The sequence below is a fragment of the Carettochelys insculpta genome, chromosome 1 (genome assembly GCF_033958435.1).
Source record: "Carettochelys insculpta isolate YL-2023 chromosome 1, ASM3395843v1, whole genome shotgun sequence".
NCBI classification, from domain to species: domain Eukaryota; kingdom Metazoa; phylum Chordata; order Testudines; family Carettochelyidae; genus Carettochelys; species Carettochelys insculpta.
This window is the reverse complement of record NC_134137.1, coordinates 229481247-229499257: the sequence shown is the minus strand read 5'-3', so window position 1 is coordinate 229499257 and position 18011 is coordinate 229481247. Positions and strand designations below refer to the sequence as shown.

Below are 18011 nucleotides of genomic sequence, written 5' to 3'. Positions count from 1 at the left end.
AAGACTAGCAAAATAGTTTATTAGGTGAGTTTTCGTGGGACAGACCCACAAACTATTTTGCTCGTCTTTAAAGTGCTACTTGACTGCTTTTTGTTTTGATAGATACATTAGTGGAAACACAGGATGAGGAATTCTTTTCTTGGCATTTTTTTTTCTTTTTACGGTAAACTCACTACCCTTACCTAGCTTTATGCTGTTATTTCCTGATGGGTATTATACGTCTTAAACACATTAAACATTAAAGCCCATAATTAAGTTTTCGAATAAATGCCTGTGGTAGCTTTGACCCGGTTTGCTCTCGCGCGATAAAATTATACACTAGGCAAAGCCCATGGCAATCCAAATCTCAAAATACAAGGAAGCCCCATTGGCAGCAAATATTCCCAGTATGTGTAAAACCGGGGCAAAACGACGCAGTCAGTCGAAGCCTATTTCACGGCCCAGCTTGTTACTGAAACCGCTTTAAAGAGACCTCAGCGGAGGGGAACCGGGTCTAACACCCCGAGCCGTTATTTTGCGAAGGGGAACCAGCCCCAACAACAAAGGCGGCAGCCAGGCGCTTGAGGACGCGCTGCAAACAGCCCCGGGCCCAGGGTGTAAGCTGCTTTCAGATACGCGGGTCGGTGCTTTAGTGGCCGGAGCTCCCTAGAAACTCAGGCTGCGAGGGGGTTAGATAAGCGTAGGAGCTGCGCCCCGGCTGCCTTTATAGCGAGAGAGCCCCCTGCCCCGCGCCGTTCTCCAAAGGGTTAATCCTCCTCCGGGGCTGCACGACCCAGCAGGCCAAATTCTGAGCCCTCCAGCCCGAGTCTCTCCCCCCCGCTCATTGGGTCGCAGCTTTTGGGTTTCTCTCCTTCCCTTCCTCCCATTGGCCAGGGACTTTTTTTTTTGCCTTTTGACAGGCGCAAGCAGCCTGCCCGGCTCCGGGGGGAAAAAGTCCCCAGAAGTTTGGCTCAAGCAGAGGGAGGCAGAAGGGAAGGACGAGGGGGAAAGATGCGACCCCTCTGAGCCCGCGCGCAGGAGGCGGCTGCCCGCTCTCGCCCGGCCCTGCCCCATGTAGAGCCTTCGGCGGGCGCAGGGCTGCTGGAGAGGCGCAGCCGGGGAGGGGAGAGAGGCCCGGGGCCTTCGCCTCTGCCCCACAGCCGCTGCCCGCCCAGCCCCCCGGTCGCTCCTCCGGCGCGGCGCCGGCCCGGGGGAGAAGATGAGCGAGCGGCGGCGATCTGCAGTCGCCCTCAGCTCCCGGGCTCACGCCTTCTCGGTGGAAGCCTTGATCGGGACGAATAAAAAGAGGAAGCTGCGCGACTGGGAGGCCAAGGGGTTGGATTTGTCCATGGAGAGCCTCAGCCCCGGCGGCCCGCTCGGGGAGAGCGAAGACCCGAGCCAGTGCCTGGACCTCAACCCCGGTTAGTGACCCGCCCGGCCCCTCCTCCGCCGCGGCCGTGGAGCGCCCCCCCCGCGCCCCGCTGGCGCGTCCTGCCGCAGGGGCCGCGTCCCCCGCTCGGGCCGGCTCTGCGGCCTCCCCAGCGCGCCGGGCGGGGACCCCGAGCTCCGCGGCTGCGCCGCTCGCGGGGCGCTGAGCGGGGGGGCGGGGAGGACCCCGAGTGTCACCCCGCTTCCAAGCGCGCTGCGGGACCCCCCCGCCCCGCCGACGCTTCGCCGCCGTGGAGCAAACGCGCCCGGGCGGAGGCGCACAGCGGCCGGTGCGGGGACAGCGGGCACCCCCGGGCCGCTTCGCTTCGCTTCGCGCGGGGCTGGGAGGGGAAATGCCCCGGGGCGGCAAAGCAGCGGCGCCCGGGGCCTGATCCTGACCCCGCGGGGCCCCCAGCGGGCAACGGGCAACGTGCGGGGGAGGCGGCAGGATCGGGCCCCGGGGGGGCTGCGGCGGCAGGTCGCGGCGCTGTGGTGCCAGGCCCGGCGCGGGCAGCCGGTGGCTCGGGCCGCCCCCCGGGCCCGGCTCCGGCTCCGGTTCCTTTTGGGAGGCCGCTCGCGGGGATTTCCCGGGCCGGGAAGCGGTGGCGGGGGAAGGAAAACGAGCCGGGTCCCACCCCGCGGCCTTAGCGCTGCAAGGACGCGCCCGCGGCTCCCCGCCCGCGCCGCCTCCAGCGGGGGGAAGAGCCCCCGCCAGCCCGGCTCCCCGCTGGCTCCCCGCGCGCTCCCCCGACGCGGTCCCGAGTGCCAAGCGGGGCCGGGCCCGGGTTCCCACCGCATCCAGGAGCGGGCCGGGCAGAGCTCCCCGGGACAGAGCCCCGCTCCCTCGGTCACCGGCTGAGCCGCCTTCGGGTTAGAGCTTGGCCTCCTCGGCGCCCGCCCCGGGATCGTTCCCGTGCTTCGGGCCCCGAGCGGCCAGGGCGCATTCCGCGCGCTCGCCCCCCTTGGGGAGCCGGGGCCGGCAGGGAGCATTTCTACTCCGCGCTGAAACAAACAACCCCCCCGCACGGCCTCCGCGCTCGCGTGAACCCGCCGCCCTTGGGGGCGGAAAGGCCGCGTTGTTTTAACCACTGGCCGACGGGCGCTTTGTCTTAAACCCAGCTCCAAACCGCACCGAAAGGGCCCCTCCGAACCCGGCACTATTGTCGAAAAGGACTTCGGAAAAAGGAAGGTGGGCGAGTCATGCAAATTGTAGAGCCCTCTGCCTCCCTCCCTCCCTGCCCGCCTGCCTCCCTCCGGGGCTTAGCTCTTAGGAGTAAAAATAGTCATCGGAACTGCACCAGCCTCCGTTTCTTCGGCTGGCCAAGAGACCCGCGTAAAATTGTCTGTTTAGGGAGCTCCCTGCGAATGTTTCCTAGCTTCGAGACAGAGTGGAGGCAACGTAATAATAATAATAATAATAATAATAATAATAAAACAACGAAGTAAATTGAGTTTAAAATATTCCTGGGGATAATCAAGCAATTATTCAACCCATCATACAAATCCGTTCTCCATAATGTGGCAGATCTGCGTGTTAGCCCGTTTTCCGTTATTTTAATTTCCGCTTACTACTGTATTGGAAGTGACCTACACACCCTAAGAGGGTTTTCGCGTCGTCCATTTCTGCCTGGCTTCGGGAGAAAAAGCAGGACGCTGAGCGGCACAGTGGAAAACGGGTACGCACGGCTGCTAAGGTCGGAAACATTGCAGAGCGAAGTGGTTTTCATAAAGCTCGGCAAAGCAAGACCAGATTTTAAAATCGGGTTCAGGGCGCTAGTACAAATATTAGAAAAACTCCGGGAGTGCACGTAGCCAAATCAGGTCATTAAATCCGTTCAGTTCCGATCTTCCACAGTTCTCCTTTGATGTGAAAATAACGGAGCTGGGACAGGCACAAACACCTCTGCTCGCGCCGGGCTTAGTTACAAAACACGACTACAGCTCAAACGCAACTTTGAAGGTGAAGTGTTCGCGTCTTAACAAATCTCAAAAGGCGCTTTAGAGATGAAATAAACAGAGACGGCTCCAAGCCTTTGCACCAATGTTCCAGCGAATAATCAGCGACATTTTCGTACCTTTACAAGGGGCTTCTTATTACTTCGCCGAAGTTCCAGATTTTCGAGCCAATTTTTGTTCAGAGTTTCCCGTTTTCTATCAGGGGTTAATTTTATTTTTATTAGAAGGCTGAAAAGAAGGAAACAAAACTGGATATCGAGAGGTTTGAAATCAGGATAACCGAGAATAAACTCAACTCTACTCTGTTACCACTACCCACAACAACCATAGGCTCAGCGCCCAGTGGTGTCTGATGCCTCTCTATTTCCTTCTATCTTCCCCTTCCCATTTGTAATATAATATAATATAATATAATATCAATCATGCGACCGTAGTGGGGCGTCTGTCTGCACAGATTACTATGCCATTTACCCGGGCATAGCTGTGACTCGTTTGATAATTCAGTTCCATATTTTCCTCCGGCTGACGAAGGCGCCCGGGGTTGGGGTTTCCAGGGCTAGCTGAGCAGGGAGGTGGGTGGCGGCGGGGTGTGAGGATTGCCCAAGAGTTTCCCGTCCCGGGACTCAGCCCGCTTCCCCAAGGGGCCGCTGCAGACGCTGAGGCCGCTGCGCCTCATTTTCAGCCGGAGCTGCCTGCGCCTTGTTTGCGCCTCTCCCCGAATCCACGTGCGCAGAGGAGCCCGATCGCTGCCCTGTGGCCCCCGAGCAGTGGGACTTCCCGGCCCCGGCCGAGCCCCCGCCGCAGCGTGCACTGAACGGTGATGAGAGCCGGGAGTCGCAGCCGGCCGGCCGGCCGGCCGGTGCCCCAGCCCCTGCTGCTGCCCGGCCGCGCTGCGGAGGGGGCTGGGCTGGGCTGGGCTCGGCGCGGCTGGGTCCCCGGCTTCCCAGCGCTCTCCCCGGTCCAGCCGAGTGATTTCTGCCCCGCGCTGAACCTCGTGGCCGGCGGGAGGGCGCGGAGCCTCCCCCGGCCAGGCCGGGGCGGGCTGCCCGCGCGCGAGGCTTTTCCTGGCAGCCGGCGGGGACAGAGCCCGGCTCCGCCAGCTGCGCACGGGCTGGAGGGCAGGGCCTGGCTGGAGAGGCGCGGCCGTGCGCCCGGGGGAGAGCCGCGCCGCGCTGCGCTGCGCTGGGGCGTCCGGCCTGGCTGTCCCCCCGCTCCCCGCTGGCTGCCTGGGCCCGGCCGGCGGGAGCGGAGCTGCGGCCGCGGCAGGGCAGGGCCGGACTCCTCCTCCGAGCGGGGCTGCGGCGGGGCCAGAGCGAAGCGCGTCCCGGGCTCCGCCAGCCCCTGGCAGCCTCCCCCTCGCGGCGCGGCGCCCCGCAGCCGCCACCCCCAGCCTGGGCCGGGAGGTCCTAGGGCTGCAGATCGGCCGCTGGGAGGAGGGCCGGGGCCTGCCCGGGGTGACCTGGCCCAGGTGATGCCCCGCCCGCCATCGGGGACGGCGCCGGACTGGCCCCTGGCGAGCTCAACGCCGGGAGCGTCCCACGCCCCTGGGAAGGGGGCGAATCTCACCCGCCTGCTGAGCTCAACCCGACCCCGAAATGACCGGTCCATTAAGGGCGTTCGACAGCCCAACGAGTGCCACCGCTCTCGGGGGGCGCACGTAGTTGTAGGCTAAACCCCACAGGCCCGAGTGTCTCCGTACTCCCTGGCTGCCTCTGTCCTGTACATCCAACGGAGGCCTCGCCATTCCCAGTCGCGCCTTCACTAGTGCCCCAGTGCAATGAGCGGGCTGGGCCGAGAGATCAGCGGGCTGAGCTGCTCCTGAGGAGTTTGCGATTGAGTTGCTCGTGGATGCAGTCTCAGAGTGACTGATACTGCTACAAAGTGGATGCTCCCCGAAGTACAGTTTTTCCGCCAGGAGCCTGTGCTGTGCTTTCAGAGAGGCGCACAGGCTCTTTACGCTGTATTAGAGGTGAGCCTGGTGGCAGTTTTGTTCTTTGAGTTTTAGGATAGCCCATGCTGCAAGTGGCGAAGCCTCCAGTGAGATACACACATTTCCCTAAACCAAATGCCTGCAACATTTCGATAATACACCACCCTCCAGGATGTTGTATCACGGCATATTTTACAGAAAGAAAAATTGAGACATGTTTGAGAATTTTACAGTTTGTCGAGTTTGGTCATTATTTCGTAATCTTCCTAGCCAGGCATGCAGTGTAGTTACTTTGGGCCAGAAAATAATACATTTTAGAAAGATTTTACAAAGTTCTCTATCCACCACACTGATTGATTTTATGGTGTGATGACTTGTGCCCTACCTCCATTAAAAACAAAAGCAGTACACCCTTGGCAAAGGAGCAATTCCCAGGTCCTTTCTGATCGTATAAAGCTCTTATGGCTATCCTTTAACGTTCATGAGTTATTCATCTTAAACCTACCTCTGGACTGAATACAGACCATTTTGCACTTTAGCATCATGTAATTGGGTGGGTGGGTGGGTGGTGGAGGAGGGTAAATTCCAGAGTTTGAGGAAAGGAGAAAGCAAGGATGTCTAAAATAACCACTACAACAAGCAGCGGCTGTCTAGAACTGCTCAGAGCTGCAGAGCTGGGAAGTAATCTTGGCTAGGAGGGATTAGTGGGCAGAAAGCAGGTAAGGGAGTCCATGGGTCCGGGCAAATGTAATTCCTGCAGCACTAAATGAAGTTTACCACATGCTTCCACAATTGATTACAGAGATTTAATCGCTTCATACTTGCTGCTTTGATGTACTGTATGTCTATATTCCACATGCATTCCTATTCATGTTTGTGAATGCATGTGTAATGTAATACACACAAAACATATATACTTCTGTACAGTTAGGAAATAAGAACATTCAACATGGCCATACTAGGTCAGACCAATGGTTCATCTAGCTCAGTAACTTGTCTTCCCGCAGTGGCCAAAACCAGTGCGTTAGAGGGAATGCCTAGAACGGGACAATTATGGGGTGATCCAACCCCTGTTGCAGCATTTGTTAGCAAGATGTTCAGTGACACCCAACGCATGAGGCTGCATCTCTGACCGACTTGGCTAATTTCCATTGATGGAGCTGCTCTCCAAGGCTGCGTCACACTAGAGAGTTTTGTTGCTGAAACTGGTGTTTCGTTGACAAAACTCGTGGAGCATCCGCATTACAAATTCGTTCTTTGGATAGTAAATTGTCAGAATGTGGCACTTTTGTTGGCAGTGTTCTGCCATTCTCCAAGGAGACAGAGCACCATTCTCGACAGTATCTGTCCACAGCTGGTGTGGACGTTCCGGGGTGGGGGGCGGGGGGTTCCGTCGAGAGACAGGGCTTCTGGGTCACCAGGCAGCCCCGTGTGCTGTGCTTCTGGTTGGCCATTTGTTGAGAGAGCAGCCAGGCAGTCTGGCAACTTTCTGTCGACGAAGCGGATTGACAGAGTGATCCACTTTTGTATGTGGTTGCGATCTGTCAGCAGAGGTTTTTCTGGAAGATCTCTTCCAACAGTGACTTCTATTGACAGTTCGCTGTTGTGTAGAGGTAGCCCAAGGGCCTATGTTGGAAAATGTGGTTCCAGCTCTGCTTGTTTAGAGTTGAGTTTTGGTGAAGACCTATCTGAGAGAGTGCAGTGAGACAACTGGGGGAAGACTTGGGAAACTTCAGTTTCATTCTTAATTGCGCCCCACACTTGGGCTATGTCTAGACTAGGGAACGTAAGTTGATTGCAAATATGCAATTCTAGCTAGGGCAGTTGTGTAGCTAGAATTGATGTATCTGCAATTGACTTACCAGCCTGTCCTCACTGAAGGTCAAGAGGAGAGTTTCTCCCATTGACCTCCCTTACTCCTCATGTCTTGTGAGGATGGGGCTCAACGTCAACCTCTGATTGGTCATTTTTGTGCATCCCTACCAGATACATGAAATCGAACCCTGGAAGATCAGCCTTGAGCCGGGGTAGACATAGCCTTGGCATGGCACCTTATGCAGGTCAGATCTCTTCTCTGTGCTTCTGCTTGCCCCTCTGATTAAAATGGGGTATATAAGACCTACCCCCTTCGGTGACTTGCGCTTCTACATGCTGTGTTAGAACTAAGCCTTAAACAGAAGGCTTTAAATGTGTTTTTGAGCAGCGGTGGCTCAGACTTTAGTTGATAACTTGAAGCAACAATGAAAATGTAAGCTCTTGGACGCATGTGCGCCTCCTGCACTTTGCCCACTGAGTGGGTGCTGTTGCTCTCAGAAGGTGACTTTATAAAGAAAAGGAGAAGGGGCTATTTAGGTGGGAACCAGGAGAACAGTGTGGGAGTTCAGACGAGGTAAGTATTGTTCAAGTTTCTTTGACCCTTCATTCCTAAGGAAAGAGCAAGCAGTGAGAAGGGGTTATCTTCATAGCAATCTCTATCTTATTGCCTTGATGGGCTCCTGCTGTTATGCCTGTTAAACTCTTCCTGCAGGGAGGTGAATTACTTGAGCTGAACAAAGATTGCAGGTAATGGAATAATATGAAAAAAATCCAGGAATTTTTTCCAAAACAGCGAGTCTTAGGAGACAGCACATCAAGCAATGTCTTTTTTTCTTTGTCATGTGTTTTGAATGGCCAGAAGTATACAAAATTATTCCATCTGCAGGAAAAGGTGGGAATTCATAGGACATTTTGTCTGTGTCAAGATCTCAGGGAAAATCCACAGAGCTTCTATTACAAGCACAAGTCAAGTAACTTCTTACTAACCATCCATCATGTTTCCCTCCTCTCACTTCAGGCTGACCTCTTATATCAAATATCAGCATACCTAGTCTCCCTCAGGCAGAGGTGTCCTGGTCTATCTATATCTGTCTTTATAGAAAACTGATGCTTTTTTCAGATGGGAAAGCAAGAGAGAGATTGAGACCCTGGCTAAGTGCACAGGATGGATTAGATGGCCTCTTGAGGTTCCTTCCATCTCTACATTTCTATGGTTCCAAATTCTAAACCTGTTACCTCCAGGCAGCCCTTGTCTGTTAAAACTCCTCATTATCTAACCCTGCTTAGAGCTGATCTACACAACAGAACGTAAAAAATACTGGCATTCTCTGGTACCGTCTCTACATGAGGGCTTCCACAGCTGCTACCACTAGTAGAGATGCACTACACGTTGTTAAGACTGGGATACTTTGAGAAAAAGTTCCAGGGTAGACAAAGGCATTTGAACCTCAGTTTCACCATCTGTAAAATACAGATAATATTATCTTAATTGGTAAAGCACTCTGAGACCCTTGAGTAGGCAATACTGCTTCTGTTTCTTCTTCTGGTAATGGTTGTAAGACTTGTAACAGACCATGGCTTGAGAAATGCAAATTTTACAACTGTAACATGATCAGAAAACTTAGGTCCTAGTTAAGAGTCTAGCAGCAGCATTCATACCAAATACGATATTTTAACTGGGTAGACTAGAAGACTGGAAAACAGTGAGTTACAAAAATAATTCAAAGAAGTGATAAAAAGTTTAGCTAAGCTCTCCATGTGCAATTTGCTAAGTAGCCCCATTGCTTTGACAATATTGTGAAGATGCTTTGAAGACCTAGTGACTGGTGCAAAATAGTGGCCCAAAGATTGCTCCAGAGACAATGCAAGATCTCAAATGTTCGTGTTTGTAAATGTAAATTGTGACTGTAATGTAGGCCCGACTGATATTAGCAAATACTTCAGGCCAGCCCCGAACCCTTTGTTCTTTTTTAAGATTTACTTTGATGATGACATCTAATCTGTCACTGTTCCCACGCTACACTGACAAGGATCCTACCTTCCATGATAGGCATGTAGGAAACACCTTGTGCATGGTCAAATGGACGTCAATGGTGACATCCACGCCAGGCCAGAAGCTGTTGTCTGTACCTGGCTATCAAAGAAGTTATTGCCAGCCAGCCTTAGAATAACTGGTTTAGTTTCTGATCAGTAGTTTCCAAACTGGTAAGGTACTGATACAAGACCTATTCTGTGGGTGTGGTTCCAGTATAAAGGCCTTGGTACTCAGTAAATAAGTGTGTTGGCACCTCACATTACCTCTGGATAACTGCATTCAACACTAGCTTGGACCACAAGGGAACATACATTTGGGGGTCTTCCATCCAAAGCCCTAATAACCATCTGCAGACTTTGCAAAATCTCCATGTAGGTTATAGACCTGAGCTGCAGAAGATGTCCCAGGAATGATACATGCAGTTCAGGACTTGAAGAGCATGTGGGAGGTGTCTCGGCAGAACTATTTATGAAAGTTTTCACAGCGAATTACACACACTATATCTGCCTCAAGGCCATACTGTTGGACCTTAGCTCTGTTATGATTTTCAGTTAATACGTTATTTACGAAAAATTAACACACATGTTAGCGAGTGGCTGGGGTCTTCTCTCAAAAGTGCAGAGTTACAAGTTCCATCGGCAGGGAAGAATCACGGATCCAAACCTAAAACCCTTTGGTGGTCTGACGAAGCTACACCTCGGAATTGGTAATCTCAGTAATACAACATTACCATTCTGTGTATTGAGCTGTTCTAGACTGCCACTCACCAACAAAGAGCTCATGATCTGGAGATGCTGGAGTGTCTCAAGTTTCTTAAATCAGTCTAGTGCGACTAGCAATTCCAGTGGATTTTACCTTGGAAAGTTTACTTATCTTGTGCAACTCTCCTGGGCTGTAGGAGGACATACACCTGGTACTCAGAAAGAGAGTTCTCTTCATTCCCTCCTCCCATTTGCTTCTTTCATCAGAATTAGCTGGAAGGTGATTTCCTCACAATTATTAGGAACTAGCGTGGTGCTCCTGATGAACTTCAATCCTATTCAGAAGTCCTCATGCAGGATTAAAGCTGCGATTTGCTTAAATATCCAGGTGTTCTGGTTTGTTGTTATTATGACCTTTTCAGATCACATTTTGTGTAACTTGACTCTCAGGCGGTGTTCCTCATATGCTGAATACTAGGGTGGCCACCCAGGAGAGCTTCAGATATGCCTAAAGTTACACAGGAGGCTGGTTTTTCTTCTAGCTGCTGTATTAGGGCTAGATTCTACCACGTGCTGAGCACCCACCTCTCCTAGTGCCTTATTGGTGGTGACCTTTTGGAGCTGAGCCTTCATGGCCTAATTTTCAGCTGCGCTGATCATCCAGAGCTGACACTGAAATTATGACCTCTTCCTTGGGCGGTCTCCTGGGGTCTCCAGTCAGGCATTCACTGCAGCAGTGCCCTCTCTGTCTGTGGAACGATCAAGTCTTTTGGATTTATTCGCCGGCACATCTCTCTCAGGGCTGAGATGCTGGATCAGTCACAGAGAAAGCTAGAGGAAAGCGAGAGAGTTGGGTCCACAAAGCAGCCGAGCTGCCTCCCTGCCACTTCATGTCATTAAGTTGTGCTTTATGTCACTCAGATGCTCCAAGCCTCTGCCTTGCTGCTGCCTTGCCGAACCCGCCACAGCGCTGTAGGTCGCTACGTTCCCATGGCTTCTATGGCTAAGTGTACACGATGCACCACTTTGTGTAGCTTGGAGGGGCTGTGCAGTTATACACTACACTGCAAATCTCACCACACACATGCTACACACGTCAGCGAAAAGTCTGGGCTGCAGGGAGCTTTTCCCCACTCTATGGTCAATGCCAGAGCCTCTCCTTGCTCTGTCCCCATGGCCAGAGCCTTTCTCCACTCCGGTGGGGCCAACAGCCACCATGCGCCCTGGGGCAAAGTGGGAGGGAGGCCTGGCTTTGCGTGTCCCCAGGAGAGGTGGGGCCAGAGGCAGAAAGGGCAGGGCCAAAGGCAATCACCCTCAGCACCTCCAGGATAGCGGCATTGGGCCCCCCACAGCCACGCAGAGCGGGAGCACAGCGCTGTGGGCACCTCAAAGGAGCCCAGAGCTCTGGGTGCCCTTGAAAGGCTGGACCTTGAGGCAACTGCCTCCTTTCCCCACTGTCAGCAGGTCTGCCCCACTCTCCCCACTGCCAAAGCCTTTCCTTGAGGCCAGAAAGGGAAGCAGCAGGGTAGTGTCTAAAACCACTAAATTTAGTACTGAAATCCATACTACAAACAGCAGTGCAGCCAGGGAAGGCCTGGCTCAGGCTACCAGAGAGCCACGTGAGGTGTGTGCACTTCATATCCACAGCCTTCAGGCATGGCTGTACTCTGCTAACCTCACCTGTTCTGCTGCTCCTTAAACCTGCCTTGGAGGCTGCCCGGCTGCATTGCCGAATGCAGCTTGCAGTGCAGACAGCCTAAGTTTCCAGCTGATTTAAGTCTTGCTGCCGCTGAGCTGCTTGGTGCACCTCTTCCACAGCCCTGGTGGGATTCTCCCGCCCCACTCACGTGCATGGCCCGACCTGGAAGGCGTGTTCGTGGCATGCCTAACGCACACCAGAGGAGGCTGGAGGTCATCAGGTTGGGAATTCTGGGGGTGCGTACACGTACCTAATCCCAGAATGTCCTACAGCTCAGGCGGGGCACTCCCTTTGGACGTGCGAGAGGTGGATTCAGAAGCCTGCACCAAGTACCATTACTACAGCATGCGACAGCTTCAGTGAGGAGATTGAGAGAGGCCAGATGACCACTCCCCCGCAAGCAAACCCCCTAGCATGGTAGTCGGGTACCTCTGCTGCAGCAGGAGAAATCTCAGCTCAAGGTCCTCCAGTCCCAGGTGCCTAACTCCCACTGATGAATGAGGCTTTGGCTGTGCCCCTTTCCTTGTTGTTTCCTACCCGTAAGCTTCGACAGCTTCTTGCCCAGTCTGCTGGCTTCTCAGGACCTTTCTTAGGCACCAGCCCCTCCTTATGCATCCCATCCCTGGGGTGCCTACAGTTAGGTGTTGCAATGGCTCTGTAGTTTGAAGCCTGGGTGACTGGTGACTGCATTTAGCAAGGGACAGGAGTCCTGTCCTCTCCAGTGGGAAGTGAGCAGGTGAGAATTTGCCTCTCGTTTCCTACTCGATCACCAGTTTAGGATTTTTACAATGCGACCAGCACTGAGAGATTCTAGCATGTGGCCTCTTTATTGTGTAACTCCTTCATAGCCCTTAACGTAAGGTCACTGGGAGACCATGCGTTGGACCTTCTCTTCAAAGCAGCATGTTCGATGTGTGTGGGAAGCTGTAGAGACACATGGCCCTGGAGGCTGAACATTTTTAATTCAGTCTTGACATTAAAAAATAAACAAAAGCTTTATCGGGTGAAGATTTTGGGGTTTCCTGTCCAGGCTGCCTGAAGCAAGTCAAAAAGTGTCCATCAAACAACTCTGGTAAAGGCTCTGTCTGCCCAGCAGCATCCCAGACAGGTTATGTGCTTTAATGCTGCTAAGAGTCACTCACCCAAGACTGCAGCGTGGCAGGGGCACTGTGCAAACCACATAACTTTCTGGTGGGGTGGCAGAAAGGTTGGGCCACCTTCGTAGCGACTGTTTGGGTTGGTGCTTACGCAGCTGCTCTGTTTGCTCCTGGACTGAAGAAAAATGCTCACACAGAGCTGAGACGGTTGTGGAGGTTTGTAGTGGTTTATTTCAATATTGCCAAGAATGGTGTTGGTGAACAGTCGTTGAGGGTTATATGGTAGGGCTTTACCGATTTCGTTCATGAAGGAGTCAGTGATAAATGGCTGACTTGTCAGGGCAGTTTCAGATTTGTTGGCTTTTGGCTGTAAGAAGCTGGGGTATGTCTGTGTGGTTTTCCCAGGGTAATTTTTTTTTTTTTGATGGGGGGGTTGTTTACTTTTTTATAGCAAAATGAAGACAAGCTAAACCAGACACCTACAGAACACAACAGCAAATGGTCCGGTGCAATTATTGTCTGTAGCAACCCAAATCTACCCAAAAGAAGGCTTTGGGTGTTGGTGTTACCCTCTCTGCTTCCGTCCTTGTGGAACTCTGCCCTTGAAGAGGAGTTTAGAGACAGCAGTTGGACCGGGGACCCATTTGGCTCTCGTAGGAGCAGAATTGCCTCCTAACAGTCTCACTTATGGTCAGGCTCCTGCTGTACTGGGCTTATAGTTTTTGCTTTGAAGAGGCTGTGATTGAAACAGACAAGATAGACAAGTGGGGAAGGAGGCAAAGGATGTAACAGACGAATAAAGTGATCAGGGGACTGTTGACAATTTCATGTTAGTTCTATATTTATATTTTTTCCTTTACGCACACATGCACATACTCATGCTCATGACCATGGTGTGATGGGGAAATCAGGAGCAGATGAGTTAATAAGGACACAGCGGTAAGAATTAGACTTGTTTGGAGAGGTGGGGGGAATTAATGGGGCAGGGAAAGAAGAGGGGCTGGAGAGAAATGGAGGGGCGTATGTTGGCTGTGTAGGAGTATCCCACATCTGCAGGCTGTGTGACACATGTATGGGAATTTGAGCGATTTTGTCCCCTGGGTAGGTTTTTGCTCATAAGGATCTGTGTGACTGTTGAAGGGATAGATAGAACCTATTAACTAGAGTCCCCTGCCATTTGTGTAAGTGCTGGACATCAACTCAATATAGCACACAAGGCAGATGGGTAAAGTGTCCACTAAGAGTGCTGCCTTGTGCCAGTTAGAGTTGTCTGAAAGGTTATGAACGAGGCTGGGTGCTCCTCACAGACTGCCACACAATAATGAAAAACCTGGTTCCTGAATTCACTCAGCTGGGACCTTTTGTTGGCTATGTCGGAGTATCTGGACAACTGCTGGGTATTCCTGAAACTTTCCCTGGATTCCTGAATTGCCACCGATTGTAGCGTGAGTAGCAAGGCCTAAAACTGTCCTGACAAGGGAATTATTCTGTATTCATTACGGGCTGAAGTGTGGCCCAGCCTGCATGGACATAGGGGGACAACCTGCACTGCAGCAGGAGCAGGAAAGGCAAGCAGGTTATGCAGCGCTGTTAGGCCTCCCCTTCCTGCCACTGACCTGAGTGGGAGGCATGGACCAGGGACTAACTCCACTGCCTCCCCTGACCCGCATGGTCCGCTTCAGTGACCCAGGGACTGTCTAGCGTGCTGAGCACAGACCAGGCACAGCTGATTTCCTCCTAGGCTCATGACAGAGTCATCAATGCTGATGTCTCAGTCATCCAGGCGAAGGGTAGACAGTGTATGACCATGGTGACCAGTGACACAAAAATGGGAATTGTGAGGGGAGCTGCAGACTGAAACTCATTCACCTAAGCTCCATGCTCAGGCAAGGGGTGACTCGGTGATTTGAGCACTGGCCTGCTAAACCTACGGTTAGGAGCTCAATCCTTGAGGGGGCCATTTAGGGCTCTGGGGCAAATACACTTCTCTTAGAAGGGAGATAGTGTGTAGCCTTACCAAGCGGGCAGGGGACTGGACTCCATGACTTCCTGAGGTGCAGTATGTGTAATGTAATTACAGCTCCTAGAGTACTCAAGTAGCTGATAGAGGAGGTATCTGAGCCACTCACCATCATCTCTGAAAAGTCAGGAGAGATTCCAGAAGACTGGAAAAGGGCAAATACAGCACCCACCTCTAAAAAGGGAAATCTGTCTAGAAGAAATGAAGGTGATAGGTAGCAGCTGGAACAAATCATGCCAAACCAACCCGATAACTTTTTTTGATCTGATAAGACTTGTGGATAAAAGGGAAGCTGTGGATGTGATATACCTAGACTTTAGTAAGGCATTTGATACTATACCTCATGACCTTCTTGTCAGTAAACTAGGGAAATGCAGTCTAGATGGGCTACTATCAAGTGGGTGCATAACTGTTTGGATAACCATTAATAACTATTCTCTGTAAATGTTTAACAGTCATGCTGGAAGGGAATAGCAAGTGGGGTTACAGAGGGGTCAGTTTTGGGGCCAGTTCTGTTCAATATCTTCATCAATGATTTAGATAATTGCACAGAGAGTATAGTCATCAAGTTGCAGATAATACCAAGTTGGGAGGAGTTGTAAGTGCTTTGGAGGATAGGGTCAAAATTCAAAATGTTCTGGGCAATTCAGAATGTTCTGCAGAAATTGTCTGAAGCAAATAGAATGAAGTTCAATAAGGACAAATGCAAATTACTGCATTTAGGGAGGAACAATCAGTTTCACATGCACAAAATGGGAAGTGACTCCCTAGGAAAGAGTACTACAGAAAGAGATCTAAGGGTTATAACGGACCACAAGCTGAGTATGAGTTCAAAGCGTGACAATCTCTCAAAAATAGCAAACATGATTCTGAGATACATTTACAAGAGAGTTGTGAGCAACACAAATCGTAATTCTTCTGCTCTACTGTGAACTGCTTCGGCTGCAGTTGGAGTGAGGTGTCCAGTTCTGGGTACCGCATTTCAGGAAAGAGGTGCAGAAATTGGAGAGGGTCCAGAGAAGGGCAACTAAAACAATTAAATGTCTAGAAAATGCAATCTATGAGAGAAGAGTAAAAAATTTGTCTTTATTTAGTTTAGAAAAGAGACAACTGAGACAGGACATGACAGCAGCTTTTAAGTACTTTAAAGGGTGTTACAAGGAGGAAGGAAAAAAAGTATTCTCCTTAGCCTCTGAAAGTAGGACAAGAAGCAATGAGCTTAAATTGCAGCAATGAACATTTAGCTTGGTCATTAGGAAAAATTTCCTGACTGTCAGGGTGGTTAAACACTGGAATAAATTGCCTCGGGTGGTTGTAGAATCTCCATCACTGGAGATATTTAATAACAAGTTGGATAAATATCTAGCAATGATGATAGCGATGGAGCTTGGTTCTGCCATGAGGGCAGGGTACTGGACCTGATGGTCTCTTGAGGTCACTTCCGGTCCTGGTGTTCTATGATTCTGACAAATAAGGAGATACAGTCCCCAAAGAGTTCACGATTAACAGCTATTTAACACCTTAGTGCCAGGAAATATGCATTTTGATTATTTTATTCTCTAGTTACTGTTTCCTTTTAGAAATCCAGAATTGTGACTTTTGGGCTTTTTTGATGCAGCAGGGCCATGGCTTTTTTCATGTCTTTTACCATGCTGAATAACAAATCTTACTGCTGAGTCAGCATTAATATTTGGGATGTTACAGATATTTAAAGTAGAAGCACCTCAGGTCAGGGTCTGTCTTTTTGGTCTGTATTTGTAGTTGGCAGCACAGTGGGATTCCAGCACATGGTAAAATTTCCCAGAAAGTAAGGGAATAGAAATCAGCAGTGCTTTTTTTTGTGCCGGTACTTGCTGGAACTGAGTACTGGAACCTTGGCAGCCCCAGCCACAGAAGGAGCAGGGGTTGGTGTGGAGAGAGCTGGCTTAGTACTGGTGCCTCTTTTTTTTTTTTTTTTTTTTTTACAAAAAGGGCACTGGAAATAAGAAATAATAATATGGCAGTGGAATTGCTCAGATGCCTTCCAAAGACTAGGTTGTATAGCCCATTTTTCATGTACATGTTGGCAGACTGAAAGGATATTTTAAAAAACGCCTATTAAATTGTGACCCTTTATTAATGACTGTTACACAGGTTTTTTCATCTGGACAGTCCTAGATTTGTTACCCCTTCCTTGACAATTACTGTAAGTAGGACAACAGCATCTTAAAGCAGAAAGTTGTCAGGTTTGAGTGGTGTCTTGGACTGACATCATTTCATGTGGAAATGTCTAACAGGAGACACAGGGACCCAGCCACCTGAAGTACAGTGAAACCTGCTTGCAGAGGAAGAGTAAATAGTTAAAAAAATGTAGTTGCAGTGAAATAGAATGCAAATCCTACATTGCTTCAGTTCTGGATTCCTCAGAGATTAACCTAGTGTTTTTATAGAAAAGATTCTTAAGCTAAGCCTGGCACTTAAATATAGTCAAAGAAATCTTAAAAATAAAGTTTATCCCATATTAAATTAATAGAAAGAAAGGGCTTTTTGTCTTTCTGTGTACAAAACAGTGCTAAGATACGAAGGCTTGGTTGACAGCGACAAGTCAAATCTTTTTCTGTTTTTTTTTCCTGGTTCACTTTGCAATGACCAGATCAAGTTTTAAATTGGATTAAAACACAGCAGAGAGTCATTTTACAGAATCACCATATCCAAATGTTTTAGTGAGGAAGATGAGGGAGAGAGAAGACACAGGTTAGCCTTCTACAGGAGGAATTTACACTGATTAAAGAAATAACAGCTTAGTTTTTGTCTTCCAATTAAATTCCAAGTTGTAGTGGCAGAGGAAAGAAAATCTTACTTATTAGGAAGAAGAAGAAACTTATTATCGTGATGGTTTCCTTTACATCTGTACTGCCTATTTGGTTAGATACTCATAAGCACTTCAGCACATGCTTAACTTTAAGTATGTGAATAGTCTCATTAACTTCAGTGAGAGTACTCATGTACTTAAAATTAAGCACACGCATAAGTATCTTGGTGGATCAGGTCAGAGAGCTCAGCAACTTGCAGGAAAGAGCCATTAGCCTTTACTATGTTTCTTGCCTCACCTATTTTTAATTAACATAACTCATTTTCTGTGTTTTTTAGATTTATCACTCCTTTAATAACTGTGGATTTTTGACTAAAATCAAGTCTCTTTGTTCTTGCCATTTCAGCAGGGATGACTGTATAGCTTGATCAGTGAAAATTTTAATTGTGTGCATCTATTTTAATGTTTTTATACTCTTTTTGGTACAATTTACTTTTTGAGTAAGACTGTGAACTAAACATCTATACCACCTAATGAGTATGATCTAAACACATAATTTT

General features: G+C 50.2%; 1 protein-coding gene across 2 annotated transcripts in view; it reads left to right on the top strand.

Moving 5' to 3' along the window:
• The first annotated feature begins 933 nt into the window (after positions 1-933).
• Positions 934-18011, top strand: part of TBX15 (T-box transcription factor 15) — a 173168-nt gene continuing 156090 nt past the window's right edge. For both annotated transcript variants that reach the window (XM_075000977.1, XM_075000966.1), the window contains exon 1: positions 934-1400. In XM_075000977.1, the coding sequence (XP_074857078.1) occupies positions 1199-1400 (202 nt within the window). In that variant the 5' untranslated portion in view covers positions 934-1198. The remainder of the gene's footprint in view (positions 1401-18011) is intronic.